This window comes from Lycium barbarum, chromosome 10 (genome assembly GCF_019175385.1).
Source record: "Lycium barbarum isolate Lr01 chromosome 10, ASM1917538v2, whole genome shotgun sequence".
NCBI classification, from domain to species: domain Eukaryota; kingdom Viridiplantae; phylum Streptophyta; class Magnoliopsida; order Solanales; family Solanaceae; genus Lycium; species Lycium barbarum.
In genome coordinates this window covers 94537195-94560174 of record NC_083346.1, presented here as the reverse complement: position 1 = coordinate 94560174, position 22980 = coordinate 94537195, and the positions used below count along the sequence as shown (strand labels likewise).

Genomic DNA, 22980 nt, shown 5'->3' with positions numbered 1-22980 from the left:
TTCGAACCCATAGGGAATACAGTTTATCTCTAAAGACACAAGTTTTAAAAGAACACACAGATTTAGACATAAGTGATTCTCAAACTCACAATGGAATACTATGTATTCAATATCAACATATAACCAAGTCAAAAACTCAACAAACTCAAGCAGATTCAAAGAGACAGAGATAGGATCAACAGTTTAATATTAGTGAGTTTCATGCCACAACTAGGTATTCAAATGATTATCAATTTATACTCCCCCAAATGGACAACTGAATGATACTATATATTAACAGAGAGTTAATCAAATTTAAATAAGACCAATGTTATATCACACCTAACTTAGTAAAGCATTGTTAAACCGGATTTAGTAAAAAATCCTATATTCCTAATGCGGTTTAGAAACAGGGTTGATATAAGCTAATGACTATTTTGAGTTAAATAACTAAACATAATTTAACCACATGAATAAACTAACACAATTTACACGACACAACTAACAAATATAAGCCAAACCTAAACTAAGCAACATTAGCTAAATCACTTAAAAGCATGATCACACAAAGCAAATAATAATTAACACCTAATTAAAAGAAAATGAACTAAAGGAGGCAAAAATACCTTTTTGATGTGTAGCCTTGTTGAGAGTGGACTTGGAAGATGCCATGCTCCCTTTTGCTCCACACTCAGCACCAACTACACAACAACAAGCAAAGAAAGTTTTTTTAAAATGTTTTACTCAAACTCAGAAAGTTTAAAGGTTTTCAAATTTATGAAGAAAAAAAAAACCCTAAGTATTTCGAGTTTAAATGAATATGCAGTGATGCCTGATATTCGATCGATCATTAACAATGTGGATTGGGGGTTCTTTATATAGAACCCCAAAATTTGAGAAAATCCTAATTCAACCGATGTGGGACAAGTGCAATTTCTCATAATTGCTTGTCTCACCATCCATTAACGACTGAGATCCAAGGTAAACAAGCAATGAGAGGTCAGATTTGACCCAAATATAATCGATCTGTATGGTTCTCTACGAACCAATGAAAAATCCGAATTCAAAATCACAAACCAACAAAACCCATTAAGAACTTGGTCCATTTGATTGTTGATTTGCAGTAAAAAGCATACAAGGGTGAAGATAATACCTCATTTGGTTGCAATGGAGGAGAGAGGAGGCCGAGAAATTAATGCCTATCTCAAACCGTCCATACTAGGCCTGCTAAAAGCCTTACACCTCTAAATCTTTGCCAAAATGGCTAGATGACGAGGAGAGAGGTAAAGGAGGAGGAGGCGGAGAGAAATGAAGAGGAAAGGGGTATTACCCCTTCCTTTAATGAGTCGATGGGCCGGGTCTGGCCCTGCATTGGGCTGGACCTGGCTGAAATTAAAAGGAAAGAAAAGGGCCTGCATGTATACACTCATATACACGTGATATACATGTATATCCGTGTATGTTTGTGTATATATGTGTAAGAGCTTACCCCTGGTTAAACAAATGGCCACAATTAGGCGATTCAATAATTTAAATCCCGTAATTATGGTCAAACATGATTAATTAAACAATTAATCAATTAAACAAATTAAATGAACACGGCTAACTACGCAAACGGTCTTAAATTGCTAATATAGCCTTAATTGAATTTAAACCATGAAATCTGGTCATTCAAATTATGGCCACTTTGGCTCAATTAATGACCCCCATTGATTTAAACCCAAGAATTTGGCTATTTCAAATAAGGCCAGAATTAAACCATCAATTGATTATTTCAATTTTAGCCACTATTAACCCCCATGGTAAACAATTTATAGAATTTAAGCATAATTAAACATGTAATTAACTATGATTAATTCCAGTAATTGTATAAATGCACATTGATTTATGCAAAATTAAGAGTTGAGGGGTAAAATGATTAATTTATTTACTTAATCATATTTCTTGAATAAAACAGTGTAAAATGCTTGTTAATTGATTTTCTTGGTAATTTTTACAATTAAACAAATAATTGTTCTAAATTATCTAGATTGAAATTTAGCAAAATGTTTCATATTAATTATAAAATATGTTAATAAATTTCTAAATGACTCATAATATTATAGAAATCATTTTGCCAAATAAAATGGCAAAATGTAATTTAGAAAAATTATTTGATTTGCAGAAAAAGTACATATTTCACTCCGTTTAACATCCAAGAACTCTGAGTAATTAAAATAAATTATGAGAGGTCAAAACTTAGGTGTCAACAGTGGATTGAGGCCCTTTATTGGCCTAGATGGAACATTCTTAAAAGGAAAAGTCAGAGGTCAGCTCCTAGTTACTGCTGCTCTAGATACATCAAGACATTTTTATCCCATAGCTTGGGCAGTTGTGGATAAAGAAACAAAGGTCACCTGAAACTGGTTCTTGACATTGCTGCAAAGGTCTTTAGACCTCAACCAAGGTGAAGGTATCACATTAATGTCAAACATGCAGAAGGTAATTTCAGTTACCTTTTTTGTAGTCATAGTAGTTTCTGTCAATTTTAATTCTAACTTTGGTTTCTGAAATTTAATTCTAACTTTAATTGTTTTTAACTCATATGTAGGACTTGATTGAGGCACTGTTGAATATCCTGCGAGAAGCACACCACAAATATTGTGTGAGGCACATAAAGGCTAATTGGTGCAAGTGATGGGGTGCTGGGGGAGTTGAAGAAACACCTTTGGTGGTGTTCATGGTGCACTTATCAAGAAGAGTTCCAAGACCATTTGAATATGATGGGGGAGGAGAATAAAGAAGCCGGTGAGGACTTGTTGAATAGGTACTCACCTGAGTCATGGTGCAGGGCATATTTTGACGTAGTGTGCAAGAATTAGCAAGTAGAGAACAATTTTGTTGAGTCATTCAATAAGTGGGTGTTGGATGATAGGTTCAAGCCCATTATAAAGATGCATGAGGACATAAGAATTAAGATGATGACTATGTTGGTAGAACATGAAACTGAAGTGATGAACTGCGCAGGAGAATGCAGTCCTCAAACCATGCTCTTGTATAACCAATTTCTGAAGATTGCACAAAAGTGTACTGTTTACTTCAATGGGGATGATGGATATGAGGTGGCTCATGATATTGATAGGCATAGGGTGAACATACAACTGAAAAGATGCACTTGCAGGACATAGGACCTCGCTGGGATCCCATGCCCTCATGCTATCAGGGCCCTACTATAGAGGAAGATCAACCTTTTGACTCAGATTCATTGGTGGTACTCCAAAAAAGATGCTCTCCTAACTTATTCACATAAGTTACAACCAGTTAGAGGAGAAATTTTTTGGAAGATTGAACCAGCCCGTGCAATGGAGCCCCCAAAGTTAGTTAAGTTGGCTGGAAGGCCAAAAATGACGAGGGCTAGAGAAAAAATGAGTGTGTGAATAGACAAAGAGTGTGGTCTGAATCAAGAAAGGGTAGGGTGATGACTTGTTCTACATGTGGAGAGCCTGGACGCAATGCAATGGGGTGTCAAAAGGTAAAATATTTAACTTAATTAAGCTACTTCATAACTTAATTAATTATTAACTTTTAACTTGCAATTTCACTAATTCGATAGGTAACTAAAGAAAAGCAACCAAAGGGTGCACTACAAAAAAAAAAAAGTAATTTGCGAAGGTTGAAAGTTGCAATTCGCGGGGGGTTTTAGCCTCCGCTAATTTCTTGAAGAGGCTAAAACCCCCGCGAATTGCAACTTTCAACCTCCGCAAATTACCTATTTTTTTTGTAGTGGTGGAAGAAAGACAAAGAAGAGGACCAGATCCTTGATTGATGAAGATGATGAAGGTCTGGCTAGAAGTCCACCTGTAGTAGGGCTCACACTTGAGGAAGATCTTGAATTGACAACACCCCAGCCTACTCAAACAAGTCACGCAAGTAGTAATGCAATACCACTTCCAAGTCAGGCCAACAGCAGTACAAGTCAATACAAATTTATGCCAACACCATCAGTGGCAAGGCAGCAGCTCATCAACAATGCATTTACTGCTGAGCCAGACTTTTATTTTCAATCAAATGATGAAGCAGACCCACCTCTAATGCCAATGAGTATTTCAGAGACCAAAACTAGATTCTTAAGGCAAATGCATGTTGGAGAAGCAACTGGAACAAGGAGATTGGTTTTTTTGGTGATACTAGTGGTGTTAGTATGGAAACAAACCTTCCATTCTCACCAAAGGGGCTGACATGGCAAGGAAACATTACTGTAACTAGAAAAAAGCTTCAGAAAATAGCTAAGTTGAAGACAAGGAAGGGGAATGGCAAGGAGCAAATTTGAAGTTCTGAAATATTGACAGTTTTTGGGTTGATATGATGTGATTACTGCATGTGACAGTACTCTTTAACTATTTAGGTGTCTATCTAACTGTTGAAACTTGCAAGTGGATGTCATGTTATCACTTTGGTGGTGACAGTTTTTGGGGTTATAATGTGGCATCCCTTTTGTCATGTAATTGCACTTTGACAGTTATTGGTACTTTTATGTTCAATTAGTGTTGGCTAAATTGCAGTTAATGTTAAGTTATTTTAAGTTAATGTTAGACAATTTTTGGCAGTTTTATGTTAAGTTATGATGTTTGGTAGTTTTATAGTCTTGAGTTAATGTTGGATTTTAGTGTTGTTGGCTTTCAGTGTTGTTGAATTAGGTTGGAAGTAACATAATGTGCTGTTGGAATTATTGTGTGGTTGAAATGATGTTGGAATTATTGTGTAGTTGGAATGATGTTGGAATTATTGTGTAGTTTGAATGCTATTGGAATTATAGTGTAGTTTGAATGTTGTTGAAATTAATTGGAATTGTGCTTTGGTTTCGTAGTCGTGACCTTCATAGGAATTGAGATTCAATCTCTTGAGATTTGTGCCTCGCATGTTGTTCCCTGTACATGATGTTGGCTGCTTCGTTTTGTGATAGTCTACTCTTTTTTTTAATATACAGTTTGTTACATTCCAGCTGGTGTTGTATTAATTAGCTCTACAATAAATATGCTGCTTGCCAAAAGTCAGGTATAGATATCAAGTTCAACATAGTCAAGTTGGGGAAGAAGTAGTTTATATATCTCTGTGACTCTTGGTAGATATCTGGAGCTATCAATCTCCTATATATCTTTGTGGCTTTTAGTGTGGTGTTGAAAATATGTTATGGAATGGTGTTGTCTATTAAGTTAATGTTGGCTTGAATTGTGTTATTGATATATTATGATGTAAGTGAATTATGACATTTGTGACTATACATTTAGGTAGTAATGTTACTATACTTATCATCTACTTCATTGTCCACAAACTTCATTAATTATGTTACTATACTTAATCACATTATTTTAAGCACTATGTTACTTCATTGTCCATTCACATCACATTAGTTTAATCACTAAGCTACTAAAAGCACAATATACACAATACTTTTATGCAAAAGTAAGACATTGCTTCATCTAAAAGAAGGTTTTACATTGGACAAATTACAACAACAGTTTATCTAAATGAGGGCATTACATTACATTCATCCAAACAAAGGCATTTAAAACCACTTCATGATAGGATTTTTCAAGTTACACCAAAAACATAAATACTAGTCTCGTCAGGGCAATCACTTTATCATTGGAGCTGTAATGACACCCACGAAAAGTGCCAATGTAACCATAATTATCATCCACATCTTTGTTACTTTGTCTTCCAAAGTTGACACTTTAATCACTTGAGAATGACTTATAGCCTCTAATTTAGCTACTTCTTTCCTCAAATTGTCCATTTCAACCTTAACAACATCCAATGCAGCCACTAACTTTCTGACTTCAGTCAATGGAGTACCCAAAAAAACTTCATCTTCCCATTTCCAATAACCATAAGAATTAATCTGTGCAAAAAAAAAAAAATCAAATTAATACCTAAATAATGCACAAAACCAATCAAAATATGACTAACAATAATAACTAACCATTGGCTTAGGACACTTAAAGAACTTCCTTCCAGGTTTTGAAGGAGTTTTTGAAGTTAAGTGGCTAGCCATCAAATCACAATGGCACTTCAACTGCGACGAGGAGCTATTTTCCGACATTTTTCAAGACACAAATAGTGCAAGAGAGGAGAGAAGAACAGAAGAGAGGAAAAAACCTTGCTTTTGATGGTGAAGAAAAAGGCATCGTTTGGTCTTTTTATTTTAGGACTCATTTAATTAAATTGCTGACATGGCCTCTTATGTGGCATTTTAATGGGACACGGTGGACAAGCCTGACTTGGATAAGCCTGGCCCAAGCCATTGGCCACGGTGGACAGACGTAAAAAATAGGGGCAAATATTACAACTATTGTAACGGTAGGGATAAATATGTGCCAAAAGTATAACGGGGGTAAATATGAACTATTTCCCAAAGTAGAGGGGTAAATCAGGCCCTTTTCCCAAATTTCAATGGGCAATTTGCAGGATTGTCCTTAGCTGTGGGTGGTCTTTAGCTTTTGCTCTTAAGGCCCAAATTCTGCTTTAAGGTAGAATTTGCATGGTCAGTTTTGCAAATTCTTCCCATGCAAATAAGGCAGAATTTGCATGGGAAGAATTCTGCCTTCTGCCCACGGAAATTCTGCCTTAAGGTCCAAATTCTGCTTTGGATGAATAGATTTGCAAAATTCTGCCTTAAGACAGAATTAGCATGGACAGAATTTTACCTTGCGAAATTCTATATTTTTTTTTTACTGAGCTAGGGTTCGAACCCACAACCTCGGGGTATTAGGCGAAGGAGAAAACTTAAAACCACCAATTTGAAGGACAAAAATTAAAGACCACCCCAAATGAGGCCAATCCGCGCAAAAAAAAGAATTTCAATTACTACACAAACAAGGTTTGGGCCCAACTTTTTAATTCTTAAGAGTCAGTAACTCATTGAAGGCCCATTAGGGTTCTAAGATGAGTACATAAGGAGTATCCTTTTGTCTATTACCTTCTCTTCTGTATTTGCGATCCCCTGACAGGAACAAGAAACATGGTGCACGTCAATTTTTACCGCAACTGTAAGTCTTATTACCATGCATCTTTTTCTCTCTGTGTATATCTTTTTTCGTTGGGTAATTTTCTTTGATGAAATGCAAATTAGTGTTTTTTCCTCACTGAAACTTAACGGAATGATTATATAGGATTTAGACTGAGGTATACCTGTGATTGCATTCTTTTTTGGGGTCAATATTGTGACCAAGAATGAGTAGGAATATGAATATATGCAGCATTTGAGGTCATTTTATGCCCTGTAATAGTACCTGGTAATCAACCTGGCTTATTTAACTTGATTTGTCATTAGGTCTTTTGATTTATGGACAATATTGAAGGTTATGTGATTGTATGATCAGTTGGTTTGGAATGTAAGGGTGTGTTTGGTATATGGATGAAAATGTTTTTCAATTTTCCCATGTTTGATTGGTCAAAATATCTTTGCGAAAACAAGTTCCTTAAAAATGAAAAAAACGAAAAGTTCCATAAGTAACATTCCAAGTTCATTGTCACCTCCCAACCACCTAATGCTCTCAGCCCCCACTACTTTACCAACCCACCCCTGTGCCCCACTCCCCACCCCATAGTGTTTTGTTAGATTACTGATAAATAGTCTTGAGATAACATTTTTTTGCTTACTTAACAAACGCTAGAAAATAGGTAAGAAACCGACTTGTTTGACGAGAAAACAGTTTCTATGGAAAACGTTTTCCTTTCACGCCAAACATCCTAAATTTCAATTCTATTGCTTGAATTAGAAATTGGGTGAATTTTCATTTTTTTTTTCAGTGTGGTTAAAGACCTGTATGTTACCATTGGGCTAAGCATGAGATTATAGAGCCTCTACTTTTCGAGAAACTCTATCTACCTTAAAGTCAAATAATATACCAGTATTCGATTTTTCAGCTGACGACAACTGATGTGCGATTGATTAATATTTTAGACTCTGTTTGGATGGTTGTTACATATTTTTTCATAATGTATCGTATACATAATGTCACACATCAACAATTTGAATAACCTACAAGAAAAGTACGGTACGGGGTAGAGGTACTAAGTATGGTAAAGGAAACGAAAAAGATTATTAGATAATAAGTAAAGACAGAATGAGAAAAATAAATAAGGTAACGATGCGATCACACCAAATCAGTCATTACAAATTAACAACAGAATAGAATACAATATGTAAACACCATCCAAACAAGCTGCTAGTAGAGCACCATCCATTATTAGCTGGTAAGTGACATACGTTGATTCTGTATCTTCAATTTTGTTGTGATATGCTTAGCTCATAACTTAATACCATGTCTGGTGTATACACACATTAAGTTTTTCTTACATAATTGGTATATGTAATTCAGATGGGAAGACCTTTAAGAAGCCTCGAAGGCCGTACGAGAAGGAGCGTTTGGATGCAGAGTTGAAGCTTGTAGGAGAGTATGGACTAAGGTGCAAGAGGGAACTTTGGAGAGTTCAGTATGCTTTGAGCCGTATCAGGAATGCTGCTAGAATGCTTCTGACACTGGATGAGAAGGACCCACGTCGTATTTTTGAAGGTGAAGCACTCTTGAGGAGGATGAACAGGTATGGATTATTGGATGAGAGCCAAAACAAGCTCGATTACGTCTTGGCTCTCACTGTGGAGAACTTTCTTGAGCGTCGTCTCCAAACACTAGTGTTCAAGACTGGCATGGCTAAGTCAATTCATCATGCTAGAGTCCTCATCAGGCAAAGGCATATCAGGTACAGATAGTTGCTTTAATGGCAAATGCATTTAAATAATTTCAGTCTTTCCTGTTTCTGTTTTTTGTTGTTTATCGACTTTTTCCCCTGGTGTGCATATATCTGTGCTGATTGTGAAGAACGTGATTTACTAATATCACTTCTGATGACACAATGACATTTGGCACTTATAATCTTCTTGTTTTGGGTTTAACGTTTTCATTCCGGAAGTCCTAAAGAGTCAAAAGGGAGAATTTCTTTATCTGAAGAAAGCATCACCTAAAGTATTATGTTTGGAAAAAACATTCTTGAAGTCTGAAAGAAATAGTCATTCTTGGAGTAAACAACTTTTTTTCTTCAAAATCTTCCGGAGGTATTGGCATTTCTAAAAGTACCGGTTTATTGTAGAGAAGTGCTTTTGCACCAAATGTATAGAAGATCCTACAAATGCTACAAAGATCCATCAACAAATAAAGAAGAGTTTTTTGTCTGGCATTGTCGAACTAGATAGATGTTACATAGTATAAAGATTGTTTCGTCAACCAAAAAATTCTTTTTAATAGTATTTTGTCAACAAATATTAGCTGAGGAAGAAAGACTTTAATTTTATTCTGCAGACATATTTAAACGCATCTTATACTATGATTGTCATTTCGGTGCAAATAGATTGTATTAATTAGTGAATTGTGATACCATGCAAGACATGACATGAGAATAATGTCTCTGCTTGATTGTTCATTTCTTTTATTTATCAGAAGAAAAAAAGTCTGCTGCATGTATCACTAGTTTTGTTTACATAAGCAGAATCCTTTGTGAATGTACTAAAGAAGCACATATATACAACACATCCCCAGGGTAGTATGTGAGTTTTTGTTTTCAGGGGTCGTTTGGTTCGAAGACAAGTTATTCTGGGATTATTTATAGTGACATTATTTCTTATCAATTCATTGGTTTGTTGAATTAAAAATAACATGCATTGCATTTTCAAGAATAGTACTGAATAGGGTGTATAAGCATAAGAAGGTATTGTTAATGCCATGGTTTACTATGTATAAGAATAGTACTTAATAGGGTGTATAATTTATACTGGTATAGTTGTACATAGGTGAGTTTTGCAACCAAACATCATACGAAGATGTTATACCAGTATTATTCTACCTAGTAAACCCTACTAAATGACCTCAGTGTCTTGCTGTGTATAGTAATGGAGCTTCTTTTTATTTGGTGCCCTTGCATTTGGATCTCAGTTTTGATTCGCAACATCTTTGCATTGCAGAGTCGGGAGGCAGGTGGTGAATGTTCCTTCCTTTATGGTTAGGGTGGATTCCCAGAAGCACATCGACTTCTCTCTCACTAGTCCATTCGGTGGTGGACGTCCTGGAAGAGTCAAGCGAAAGAACCAAAAGGCTGCAGCCAAGAAGGCTTCTGGAGGTGACGGAGATGAGGAGGATGAGGAATGAGCAACTTAGTGTTCGCAGTATTTCGCTATATTACTACTGGCTTATCTTATTTTTCTGCAGTTTTATGGTTACCTTAATGTAGTAAAAAGAAATGTATTAAACAAGTTTTGGAGAAGTTTTTAATTTTGGATTTTGCGCTGTTTTAAGAGTTTTGACTAATTCCGTACTTTCTTTGCTTCCAAAAATTCTGGAGTGAAGAGTAGAGCATATTATAGGCCTTTTCTACTTCAATTTCACAAAGAACCGAGTCCTCAATCCTCAAATTCGTCGCCATAGTCCATGAACTCACTTTCTCCGCTGTGATTTCTTAACATGATCTTTTGAGAATTTAACTCCTAAATGTTATAGCACCCTTAATTACTTTTTTATTCACATTTAAATAATTTTCCAACATAACAGTAGTTTTCAAAACATGACAATTATTGGAACAAGTATCCCTTAATTTCAGGTTTCAATGTTGATAATTTAATCCTTCCAATCTATTTAATTTTTAGTCCCTCCGGTTTTTCAACAGAAATCTTCATCTATTGGTTCATCAACCACATGAAGGAACATACAGGATCATTCACAATTCAACTTGGGAATATTCTCTCCCTATTCATCTCGCTCTTTCGTGTTGCTGCAAGCTTCAAGCCTCAGGGAACCAGCTAGGATTCCGAAGATGTCACAATCAAAGCTCTTCAAATTAGCTACTAATTCAATTTCGATACAGGAAAAGCAACCCCAAACAATGATTCAAGCTAAGAAACAAGTTTCCTCCATAGGCTATCAATTCTAAATCCCAACTTTGAGACCCGAAAACCTCACCTCAAAGCTTTCCTAAATCAAATTGTAATTTCCAAATTTAGCTCAAATGATGCTTTAAATAGGAATAATGGTGCATAATGATGAATCTTGGATGAGAAGAATATCACAGAGGCGGATTCTGAAACATCCTTCTCATTCTTCCAATTTTATGACTTTGTAGCTATAGTGATTTCCAGTGGTGGAATGATTGTTTGTTGTGCTTATGTTAAGTGTATGTCTTGTATTTGTCGCATGTCAGTATTACATGCATGACATACACACAACATACAATTGACATACATCATATACAAGTGCTATATACTGTAAATATCACATGAATATAACTCTACGACATGTGCATGTCAAGTGAATGTCCTATGTATACAACGACATACAATGATATACAGTAACATATAGGTACACATGGAGAGAAGATGTAAAGGAAGTCATAGGATAGAACTCCGGTGAAGAAACAACCGTAATATTGAACAACGTAATACCTCAGTTAAGGAGCACCAGTAACGAACAAAACTCCAGTGTTTTTCCGACGAAACAATGATGAACACCGGCTAAGCAGCCATGTAGTCTGACCAAGAAAACTTCGGCAATGGAGGTTGGATAGAGAGACAACAACGACTAAGATTTGAGAAGAGAAGAGGATAGGAAGAAAGAGAAGATCTTCAAAATCTATAATTTTGTGGGAGTTATTGGAGTTAGTACCAAATTAAAGATAACCAGAAGTATTAAAGAAAATTTCTCTCTACAAAAATCTCTCCGTACTGTGGAGTTTTTTTTTTCTTTTTTCTTTTTTTTCCCCTTCCATTTTAGGAGGATTTATAGTGTTTCCACACTTCCCCTCCAATGTGACTCGAACCCAGGATCTACCGGTCGTGGGTGGAGGTGCTTAACCACTGAGCCATCCCTCACTTGTCCTGTACTGTGGAGTTATGGCACATTAAAGTAGACTCACAGTGGTTGACAAATTCTTGTGGACCAGACCCAAAATTGAAGTAATAAGCAGATCTTTTGCTCCAAATGGAGTAGCAATTAAAGGTAATGTGAAAATTGGTCCTTTCAACTATAGAACTGGATTAGAATTTTAGCAATGACAAAACTGTAAAAATTATTTATTTTAAGAGAGTGATTGACAGGTGGAGACACCAGATTTTGAGCTGGATATGAGGATGATCCCTTCGCCCCTGTGTAGGTTCTGCTCCCTAGGCTTTCGTTTCACTGCCACAAGTAGGACTACAACAAATTTTCAGTCCCCTGGGTTTCCTTAGACCTTGAATACCAGGGACGCTACAAGAATATTTAGGAAGTTTCACTTTCTTCTCACTCTAAATCATGCGTTTCCGCCTGTTGTGAGAAATATGTTTTTCGGCCCATATTGATTATCCGACATGGTAAATACCGAAGTGAAAAACCTATTATTAAAAATAAAGTAAAGGAATTCAAACTTAAACACAAGGAACGCGATCATAATACGAGACGAAATATAACTAAAAACATGTGTTCTAGTTGAGTATTAGCCATACTTGATTTATTTGCGGCAGTCTTCAATTCCAGGTAAGGTGAGCAAGCCACATTTATTCGCGTGGTGGCAGCTTGACTTTGATTATGTCTTGCTTATTTAAATTTTCACATGTTCGAGAGTTGTATTAGGAATTCCTTAGATCGCTCCTTGACTTTTTTTGGCAATATTATACTCCCTCCGTCCAAAAAAGATTGTCTTACTTTCCTTATTAGTTTGTCCCAAAAGATTGACACAATTTTATATTTTGAAACAATTTTATTTGATGAAATGATTTACAGTCACACAATTATCTAAAGCTTCTTTTGAGCCACACATTTCAAAAGTCTTCTTTTATTTCTTAAAACTCCGTGCCAAGTCAAACTAAGACAATCTTTTTGGGACAGAGTGAGTAGTACTTATGTTTTCTGCTCCCGCTAGTTATATACGTCCTCCATCCCAATTTAAGTGTCTTACTTTCCTTTTTAGTCTGTCCCAAAAAGAGTGTTTCTTTCTAGATTTAGTAAGTTTTGACAAGTTTATAACCACAAGATTTAAAAGATTACACATATCTTTAATTCAAGATTCAAAAGTTTTCATTTATTTCTTAAGCTCCGTGCTAAGTCAAACTAAGACACTTAAATTGGAACGGAGAGAGTAACATGTTGGAGACTTTTATATACTTTTATGGTATCTCTTTTATTTTGAAATGCGTTAATTGAAAAGAATTTGGTTCGTCTATCGAGTGGCTGTGGTAACTCTCTATGAACCTATCGTGGCTCCTGAATTTGGATCGTGACAAAAATAATATTAAACTAAAATCAAAGATTTTCTTTTGCGCGTGTTTTCAAGCTCTATAAGGTTGTTCAATTAATTATATAAAAAATGTGATCTCCTTTAATTATATACATCAACCTCAATTACAAAATGCCTGGTTTTTACCGGCTTATTGAGGCGAATGCGTATGATTAGATGAAGTGACATATTTTAAGTGGTTAACTTATCTACGTAATAGGAGCTTGTGCAATAAAAACACTTTATCATGTGTTTAGGTGCTCAATTGAATCAAGCCGTAGTTCGAGTGTCTAAATGAAATTTATTGACAAGTTTAAGGGTTGTAAAGGCCAAAACAAAAATTGACCCTTAAAATGAAACAGGAGGAGAATTTTATAAAAATGTTCCTAAATGAAAATAATACATCATTTAAATTGAGACAAAGTAAGTAGTACTCCAAAAAATGATGCTTTGGGAGGTACATATATAAATGACTAGGCAAAAACTAGAGAACCTAAAAACTCTTCCGAGTTTTCTTTTTCACCTCTCAGTTCTATTTCCCTCTAATGTACCCGAAAAGTTTTCCTTTTCATCTTCACCTCGCCTCTCTATTCTAACCTACCCATAAACTAAAGAGACCGTTTGGTAGTTGGTTAGGAACTAATTCAGTTAAGCAGGAATTAAATTCTGCATAAGTAATATTACGTTTGGTAATATTTTTTTGCTTCATTAGATTCAACACATCTAATACAGTGTTTGATTTGCAATTTCAAAATCCCAACACATGTATAGTAGTTTTTTGTACATGATAGAAGATGGAATAGCTAATACATGAATAACTAAATCTTGCGTAACTAATTCCTACATAGTATACTGGCAACATAAATTCCTTAATTAATCCCTGTATTACTAATATGTAAATCCTTATTATAGAATACTCAAATAACCTATGTTTGAAATCGAGTCAAAGATTAACTGCTTCGACCTTCGTACTCCGAACCCCTAATATAAAGTGGGACAGAAGGAATACATGCAGCTACCAAACAACACCTAAAAAAGGAAAAAGGTTACATGAAAAATTCAGAATTTAACAAAGAATAGTAGTTAGCAGCCTCATGATCTTCAAACTCCCATAAACCATCAGATAAAGCAAATGGTAAATCTCCACAGTTGGTTCCATTCAATTCATCAACAATATTATCACCTTTCACTTCATCAGTGCTGGGAAGAGTTATACCAAGCTCATCATCAGATGCTTCTTGAAGGTGTCTAATGAAGTTGTTTCCGTCATCTTCCTCTTCTTCCTTAGAAGTTACTGAGTCAGAAGCTGCCACGTCAGGCTCAACTTCATCATGAGTGGCTAAAGGATAAGGCCAGGAATCACATGAAGAAGAAGGAGAAGAAAGCTCTTGCTCAAGAGTTGAGAAAATATCATCAGAAAAGTAGTCTTGGTAATTAGGGTCGTCTTGTTCATCTTCAAGAATGGAGAGGATTAATTCATTGTATTGCTTTTGGCGCTTTATGATATCTTCTTCTGCTTTATGGGTTTCATCCTCTCTTGGCCTTTTTGGTTGAGTAGATTGGGCCATTTAGGAGACAAACAGCTAGCTTTGAGATGGGCAAAAGAAAAAGAAAGAGGAGAAGGGATGATGAGTTGGAAGGGAGTTGAAAGGTTTATATAGGGAGAGGAATAAGTTCTGTTCCGGTCAAAATGGGTAATGTGTGGTAGAACAAAGCAATAATACTTAATTACTTCCCCTCTCTCAATTTAATTTAATGCGACACCTTTCGAATTTCAAGCGTAACTTTTTTAGTTTTGATCTTAATTTGGATGTGTAACTTTTTAATTTTTTGAGATAAATTAATATTATTAGAAACTATATAAAATTTATATATTAAGAAGAGGAGGAGCATGGATACCCTAGCTAGTGAAGAGGTGAGAGGTTGGCTATGGTGGATCTGATGGCAGGTAGAGGTAGGCTGAAACAGTATTGGGGAGAGTATTAGATAGGATATGCCGCACCTGCAGCTCACCGAGGATATGACCCTAGATAAGAGGATATGAGGACAAAAATTAGGGTAGAAGATTAGTATGCAACCGAGCGTTGTCTAGTTTCCCATATCCATATTATAATTATTACTTCCTACTATCTTGTTCTTCGGTTATCATATTATTTGTTGTTACTACTATTCTTTTCACCAATATTTTTCTACTTGGCTTCTTCACTACTATATTTCCTTTTCATATTTTTTTGATATGGTTTTCTTGAGCCGAGAGTCCATCAGAAATAACCTCTCTATCTTCACAAGGTAGGGCAGGGGTAAGGCTGCGTATACGTCACCTTCCTCAAACCCCACTTTTGGGATTACATTGAGTATGTTGTTGTTATTAGAAACTACGTAAAATACTGCAAGTCATGAAAATTGGTAATTTAAAAAAATTTAAAAATATATAAAGAAGTTACGGTGAAAAAAGTTCCTTTAATTATTCAGATGCGAAAAATGCCATATAAATTAGGATGAAGGGACTATAATATTTACTTTAAGTTATGGTACAAAATTAATAAATTTCAGATTTCTGAATTCTGACATAGGCCTCATCTATTTTCATTAAGATTAAGACGTCTAAATCTGAATACATAGCTGAATGATTAAGATGTTGTCTCTAGATCTGAACACTAAATGATTAAGACTGTTTGTTTCTAAACATCTAAATGTGCATAACGTATTTATTTAAATATAATAAATATACAATTCAAATAATAAAGTAAATAAGTATTTAAAAATATAAATAAATTTAATAAAATAAAAATATTATTTGATAAAAAAATAAGACTTTTATGTTCACTAGTGATAGTGGGGATGTTTTGTAGTGGTAGTGGGGTGATGTTGGTGCTAGCGGCTAGCAATGGTGGTGGTGGTAGTTGTGATTGTGGAGGTGGTTGGCATTGTAGTATTTGGCGCGATGGTGGCGGATGGCAGTGGTAGTGGTTGTTGTGATGGTGGAGTTGGTTAATGTTAGTAATTAACGGTGTTGGTGGTGATGGCTAAAGAATGTGTGGTGGTTAATGATGGTATTGGTGGTAGTTGGCGGCGGTGAGGGTGGTGGCTATTAATATAGTTGCAATGATGGATGTAGTAGGTGTGGTAGTCTGACAATAGTGGTTGTCAGCGGTAATAGGTTGTGATGGCAGAGATGAACGGTGGTGGTGGCTTGTGGTTGACAGTAGTGGTGGTGGCTTGTGGTTGACAGTAGTGGTGGTGGTTGTGACGACAGAAGTGGGGTGGTGGTGGGTGGAGAGTAGGTGGGTGGGTAGGCAGGGTAGGTGGAGGGGGTGGTGATGGTTGACAATGGTGGTGGTTGTGGTGATACAGGTGGTTAGTAGTGGTGGGGTGGGGGTGGTCATGGTTGACAATGGTGTTGGTGGCGGTTATGATGACAGAGGGGGTTAGTGGTGGTGGGGTGAGGGTGGGAGTGAAAAGTGGGTAGATAGGTGGTGGTGGTGGTGAGGGGGGTTGGGAGGGTTGGGTAGGGGTGGAGCTGGTGGTTGTGGGACAGAGTGCTGATAAAAATTATTCATACAAAAATACCTCTTAAGGATATTTAGGCTTTATTCAAGATCTTAATGATTAATACCTATTCAAACCAAATAAATATTTAGATTTTAATGTAAACAAATGTACTTAATGACCAAAGATCTGAACCATTAAGATTCAGACCTTCATTAAGTGCAAACAAATGATGTCATAATATAGAAGAAAGAGACTTTCTTTTCTTATCTTATATTTTGAAGTAGAAATGCGGAAGACCGAGAAAGAGATGAGGGGGCCATGAGAGGAGAGGCCAAGAGTTGTGTTTTGTTTGTTAGCTTCTATCCTGCGATTTGATCTGTACACACCAGCTAGTTGTTGTCTATCTTTCTTTTTATTTTTTGTTTAAGATATAAAATGAAGAACGTACGGGAAAAAGTTGATTCTTTAAATTATCGTAGATAATATAAATAGATGGGAAGATTATGTTTGACTCTGATAAGAACTTAGCGTAGTCATTAAAGTAAGCAATAATTTAAGCTAAAACCACATAGAAAATTTTCTTAAATACGTTTCATTTGTAGGATTCTATCATTTGTTGATATAAGGAATTTATTATTATATCAAAATCTAATAAATTACTTCATTTTTCTTAATTTATATCCTCATGCAATAAATCACCCTCGCATTCTATTGGGCTTTCAGTGGAAACATATTGTTATAAAATAGGGTTGAAACAGGGTTGTCGGAGCTGGAGCTCCATGTCAACCAAAAAAGTAATTTTTAACTTGGTTGAATCTGAGCTGAAACTTTGTTAGTGAGGAGGGACATATGCCATATGTGGTCCAATTTTTAGATGGCGAGGGCAATTTTGATATCAAAAGATAACAAAGGATAAAAGTGGACTATTTCCAATTGTGCAAGGGTAAATTTTGCTCTTTTATGTATTTTAAATTATATAATTTATAGAATATTTATTTAATCTGTAATTTATTTTGAAAATAGATATGTAATTTACTTAATTATTTCTAGTCAATACAATATTTTTAGAAGAAAAACAAGTAGCTTTCTTGTAATTTTGACACTCGAAATGATCATTTTCATGTAGTTGTAAGTCAATAACGTGAATGGATAATTAGATTGGCGAAGATTAAAGTAGAAAGGTGTGAAGGGAGTAAGGCAACTTAAAAAAAGAAGTGGAGTAAAAGATAATGCATTATTTTGAAGAGTGCTGTTAAACACGAATACCTCTTGTTAGGAGTCTTATTCTCACTCCAATAGCACGTATAATTTTTATGATTAATTTCTACTATCTGAATAATGAAGTAAAGAAGAGATATTCAATAAATTCATAAAAACTAGTAACAAAAAAACTAAATTACTAACTATATAATGTCGATTACAATCTGCAAAACAGCAGCCCAAAGATTATTAATTTCTAATAAAGTAGGGGATCGTACAAAGTATACACCCAATAGGCCGTGAGCCAATGAACTAACATGATGAATTTAAACTGTAAAGGCAAGAAGAGGGGCCAACCTAGTCATGGCAACATGAAGTTAGGAGAAACACAATAGGCCTTGCACGTGGTTAGTGAACCTAATTTTCCTGCCTTTAACTGCTCATGGTCTCAACATTATATTATTATAAGGGAATTAATTAATAATTGTTGAGCTGAGTTAAAATTGATTTTGATGATTAACAAATAGTAACGTATGAACTATGTCCCTTGAATATATTTATTGTGTTAATAAATTACATGGATGACTTTTCAAGCAGATATCGAAGAACCAAGTACATGTAATGTTGATCAGGAGCTGCAAATATTCCGAATGTAAGTAGAATTTTTAGCAATAATATGTTATGGAAGGATTAACTTAATCGGTTGCAAGCGTTGTATCAGCGGAAAGAATTCGGGTTCAACATGGTTCATTTTATGAAAACACTTGCATGGAAGGAAAGGCCCGTGAAATAGCATTTATTTAAGGAAACCAGTCCTATTAGAATTGTTTTCCTTAAAACAGTTTCTTTTAGGTTTTGAAGCACAAATTGAAGGAGTATTTCACCCAACTTCACACATATATAAAGCACCCTATTGTTTCTGTTGGAATTCAATGATATTTTCACGAAATCAGTAAGAATCACTCAGGATAAATAGGCGCTTTCAAGGATTAATTCAAGCCGTACAACTAAAGAACCTGGTCAGAAGAGGGCGTTGTCTAGCTCTTTAGTTGTTGAGTCTTGATTCATTGTTCTTAAATTGTGACCTATTTTGCTTTTGAGAAGTGTTTTCAGAGGTAAATAGATTATGAAATTTGTGGAGTTGCTTTCTAGGCTAGAGTTTATAGTCTTGGAGGTTAAGCTACAATTGAGGTGATTGTCGGGGTTAAGGTACTAGAGTGAGCTAGTCCCTTAGATTATTGAGTTGTAATCTGAAAGTCTGAAACCGCTCTTATTGTCTAGTGATCAATTTTTTAGAAAAATTCTACCGGAGATAGGTCGTGACTTTATTCCTTTGAGCAAGAAGATTCTCCACATAAAATTACTTGTGTTTTTTGACTTTATGCATGCACTATACATTCATTTTAGTCCTGGAAGATTGAGTTTGAAGAACAAGGTTATTCAATAGGCGAAAATCGAACAATACACAATTCCACCACCCTATTATATTTAGGTGCAATCTAAAATAACAATAATTGAGATCCAATTCAAGAATTTAAAACAATTTTTGCGTTAATTACTTGGGATTGTCTTTGTGTTTCAATAACATGCATATTTAACTATTTAATATTCTGGCTCAAACTCAAGATGCTTATAAGTTACATTAATATGATACTGTTTTTAAAAATTGTTTCATTTAAAAATGTAAGCTATTAGAAGCGATATATCTTTATTTTTAGTTTGCAACACATCTTAAAACAATTAATTTCTTATACTTTTGCAAACATTATGGTTTGGTGGAGCCTCTTTAAGTGAGGACAACATTTAGTACAACTAATGGTACCAGCACTTTAGCTTTTTCATAGAAATTAAAGCATAATGCATGTGAAGAGATTCTATTTTAGGTTACCATGAGTCCATGATGCCTTTGTATCTCAACCATTCAGCATATGTGGACTATTTTATCAATTGTGTGCTGGTTGCTTGAAGTTGAGATTCAATTCCCAATTATGCTGCTTGCTTATGGTAATAATTATCATTTGATATGTTGGGCAAATATTGCTGAATATGTGCAATCGTGCCAAACTATTTTAAGGTCACTACTTTGGATCTTCATCGATCCTTAGCGCCCACATGAGGAGACTTATTAATTTAGAGCCTATTTAGCTGACAAATAACTAATCTGTAGAGGCGGATCAAAGATTTAAACTTTATTGGTTCAATTTTAGATTCTTAGCATTGAATCCATTATATTTTAAAGTTATGGGTCATAGATCTACTATTTATTTCAATTTTAGTAATTTTTTACACATAAATTTATGCTCCGCGTTGAAAGTTAGGAGTTCAATTGAACCCCTACCTAGAGTTCTAGATACGCCTCTGCTGAGGAGGTGCTAGTGGTGGAAAAGGAAATGGAAGGGAGGTTGTAAAAGGGTTGAAAGTGGTGAGGTGACATGCTATGTGGTGTCCACCTCATCAAAATGTCAGTAACACATGAGATTACGAATTCACTTTGGCATCCCTAGCAATGGATCGGAGGGGTATATTTGAGCCATTTGACTAACGTCGATAGTATTTTTGCACTGAAAATATAATAGAGGGTAAAATTAATCTCATAGTAAGAGAGTAAATTTGACCCTTTTCTCTGGAATTATTCGTTTTTACTCTCAATGGTTCACATCTGATTCATTCAAAGTTCTAACATTACAACTTAATGTTACTTTGACCCCCTAGTTGATTCATCGGGTTGAATAAAACGATTTTTCCTTCGTCTGTTAATTTTTACCACCAGTTCCATTTGTTTTTTTTTTTTTTTTTTTTTTTTAACCTTTAAGAAAGTAAGTACTAATAATTTATATCGAGTCATAAGAATCATTCTCAATTTTTATGTATTTGATCAGTGGCGGAGCCAGAATTTCCGCCGAAGGGGTTCAAAATATAAAAAAATAAACATACGAAGAAGCCTAAAGGGGTTCAACATCTACTATATATACATAAAAAATAATTTTAACCTTATAAAGACCTGTTTTTTTTTTCTGCCGAGGGGGTTCGGATGAACCCGCTCGGCTCTACGTGGCTCCGCCACTGTATTTGATCACATGTATATATGTAAATTTAACACTAGTTTTCGGACACGTGCGTTACACGTGTATCCTATGCTTATCGGTACAAATCTTTTATAAAGATATTATGTGTGATGAGTTGCATGAAAAATGAAGGGAAGAAATGCAAGTTCAATTGGTGAGCATATTCGACCAATACCCTCGTTATTATTGCAAAAGAATAATCATAATGAAAATATTCGAACAACTTCTATTATGCTTTCTCGATGAAACTTTAGGTTTAGATAACCCAGATCTTCAAATTTTTACTCTGTCAGCCCTCCAAGTTCAATCAAAATAACACCAATTTCAGCTGGGTAAACACGATTTAAACTCAAATATTGTCAATAATTCAGTTCTAATGCACCAATACACTCAGAAAGATTATTAATAATACTTAAAAGGGCAAAAAAGAATCCCTTTTTGAAGGTTAAAACGCCATATATATGTGATCTTTAATTATGTGAAACCTGCAAGAAAAATAAAAAAGTAAAGCATAAACGCTAATCTTCATCAAGTACCAAGATAAACAATAAACAAAAGAATATTTACACGGAGGAAACTCCACACGGAGCATAAGCGAAAGCAGAGCCCCTTTAACATAGTAGCTGCGAAGTATAAGTAGGCGTTTGGACATGCGATTTTATCTCATGAGATGAAATCAACATTTTGACATGTGATTTCATCTCATGAAATCCCAAATCATTCAAAAAGGCATGATTTGGGATTTGAAATCATGATTTCAAAAAATATAAATGTAAAATTTGACTCATACGTTTATATTTGAAAAAAAAAAAGACCCATAAGTTGGTAGATATATTTACAAATCATGTTTACCAATCATAAGTTATTAGATATATTATTTGTATCATGTGAGAGGATTATATTAAAGAGTAGTTACCTTACTATTCATGTTAAATTTTCCTTTTTATTGAACTAAAGTTTGATCAATTGATGTTGTATTTTTTAGAAAGGCTTTCTAGTAGCGTATTGATTTTATTATGAACTACTCCCTCTGTTTCAATCTATGTGAACCCTTTTCCTTATTAGTCAGTGCAAAAAAGAATGACCTCTTTCTATATTTGGAAACAATTTACCTTTATGCAATGATTTATAGTCACGCAAAATATATGTGACTCATTTTACACCATAAGTTTAAAAGTCTTCTCTATTTTCTTAAACTCCGTGCCCAGTCAAATGAACTCACATAAATTGAAACGGAGGGAGTATGATTTACTCATTTGGTAAGATTGTATAAGATTTGGGAAAATTTTGATGGTTTTCACAGCTTGTGAGGTTTTTATGTTTATATAAAAAGCTGCAACTTAAGAAATCCAAATTACATGTCCAAACATGATTTCATAAACGGCTCCTAAGACATCATGATTTGTGCTAGCTTCGGGGTAAATGAAGATATTTTATTCAGTACACAATAGTATAAAAAATAGAAATCGTAAAAAAATAAAAAAAAGCTAACCTGTGATTTGTTGCCGACAGTTTAATTTGCAACTTTATAGAATGTAAAAAGACTGCAAAGTTTTTCTTATTACCATGGAAGGTGAACAGAAACAAAACTGATATATGCTTTTAAATGCATAATTATGAACAGGGGTGGCTTTTGGGTGAAGCCTCTAAAGCCTAAGCTTTAGGCTTCTCAATTTTGGAGGCCCCATTTTTCATCAAATTATTAGTTTACTTTTGAAAAATTATAAAGTATTCTAAGTATTTTTTATCATTAAAAGGAAATAGTTAATTAATTGGCAGAACTGTCACGACCCAACCCTGTAGGTCGTGACTGGTGCCCGACCTGAACCCCCGTATACATACCTATCAGATATAGTCAGACTGAAACTATGAATAATATGGAACTTTACAAAAGAACTCTAAAGGTTCATAGCGCCATCATATATGTATATTCAGATACACTGTCTCCTGAGGAGTCACAACTGAT

General features: G+C 34.9%; 2 protein-coding genes across 2 annotated transcripts; one reads left to right on the top strand and one right to left on the bottom strand.

The window, feature by feature from the left end:
* The first annotated feature begins 6850 nt into the window (after nucleotides 1–6850).
* LOC132614686 (small ribosomal subunit protein uS4y-like) lies at nucleotides 6851–10309 on the top strand. The gene is made up of 3 exons (XM_060329206.1): nucleotides 6851–7007; nucleotides 8343–8724; nucleotides 9980–10309. Exons 1-3 carry the CDS (start codon nucleotides 6980–6982, stop codon nucleotides 10161–10163), a joined length of 594 nt encoding a protein of 197 aa, XP_060185189.1. The 5' UTR covers nucleotides 6851–6979; the 3' UTR covers nucleotides 10164–10309.
* Nucleotides 10310–13872: 3563 nt separating this feature from the next.
* LOC132614763 (uncharacterized) lies at nucleotides 13873–14911 on the bottom strand. Its single transcript, XM_060329288.1, has one exon. It carries the CDS (start codon nucleotides 14823–14825, stop codon nucleotides 14304–14306), a length of 522 nt encoding a protein of 173 aa, XP_060185271.1. The 5' UTR covers nucleotides 14826–14911; the 3' UTR covers nucleotides 13873–14303.
* Between the last annotated feature and the right edge of the window lie 8069 nt (nucleotides 14912–22980).

Excerpts from the sequence above, each read along its gene's own strand:
- LOC132614686 (XM_060329206.1), top strand. The coding sequence starts at position 6,980 with ATGGTGCACGTCAATTTTTACCGCAACT. Across the intron at positions 7,008-8,342 it reads CGTCAATTTTTACCGCAACT|ATGGGAAGACCTTTAAGAAG; the intron begins GTAAGTCTTATT and ends TATGTAATTCAG. Across the intron at positions 8,725-9,979 it reads ATCAGGCAAAGGCATATCAG|AGTCGGGAGGCAGGTGGTGA; the intron begins GTACAGATAGTT and ends TTTGCATTGCAG.
- LOC132614763 (XM_060329288.1), bottom strand. The coding sequence starts at position 14,825 with ATGGCCCAATCTACTCAACCAAAAAGGCCAAGAGAGGATGAAACCCAT.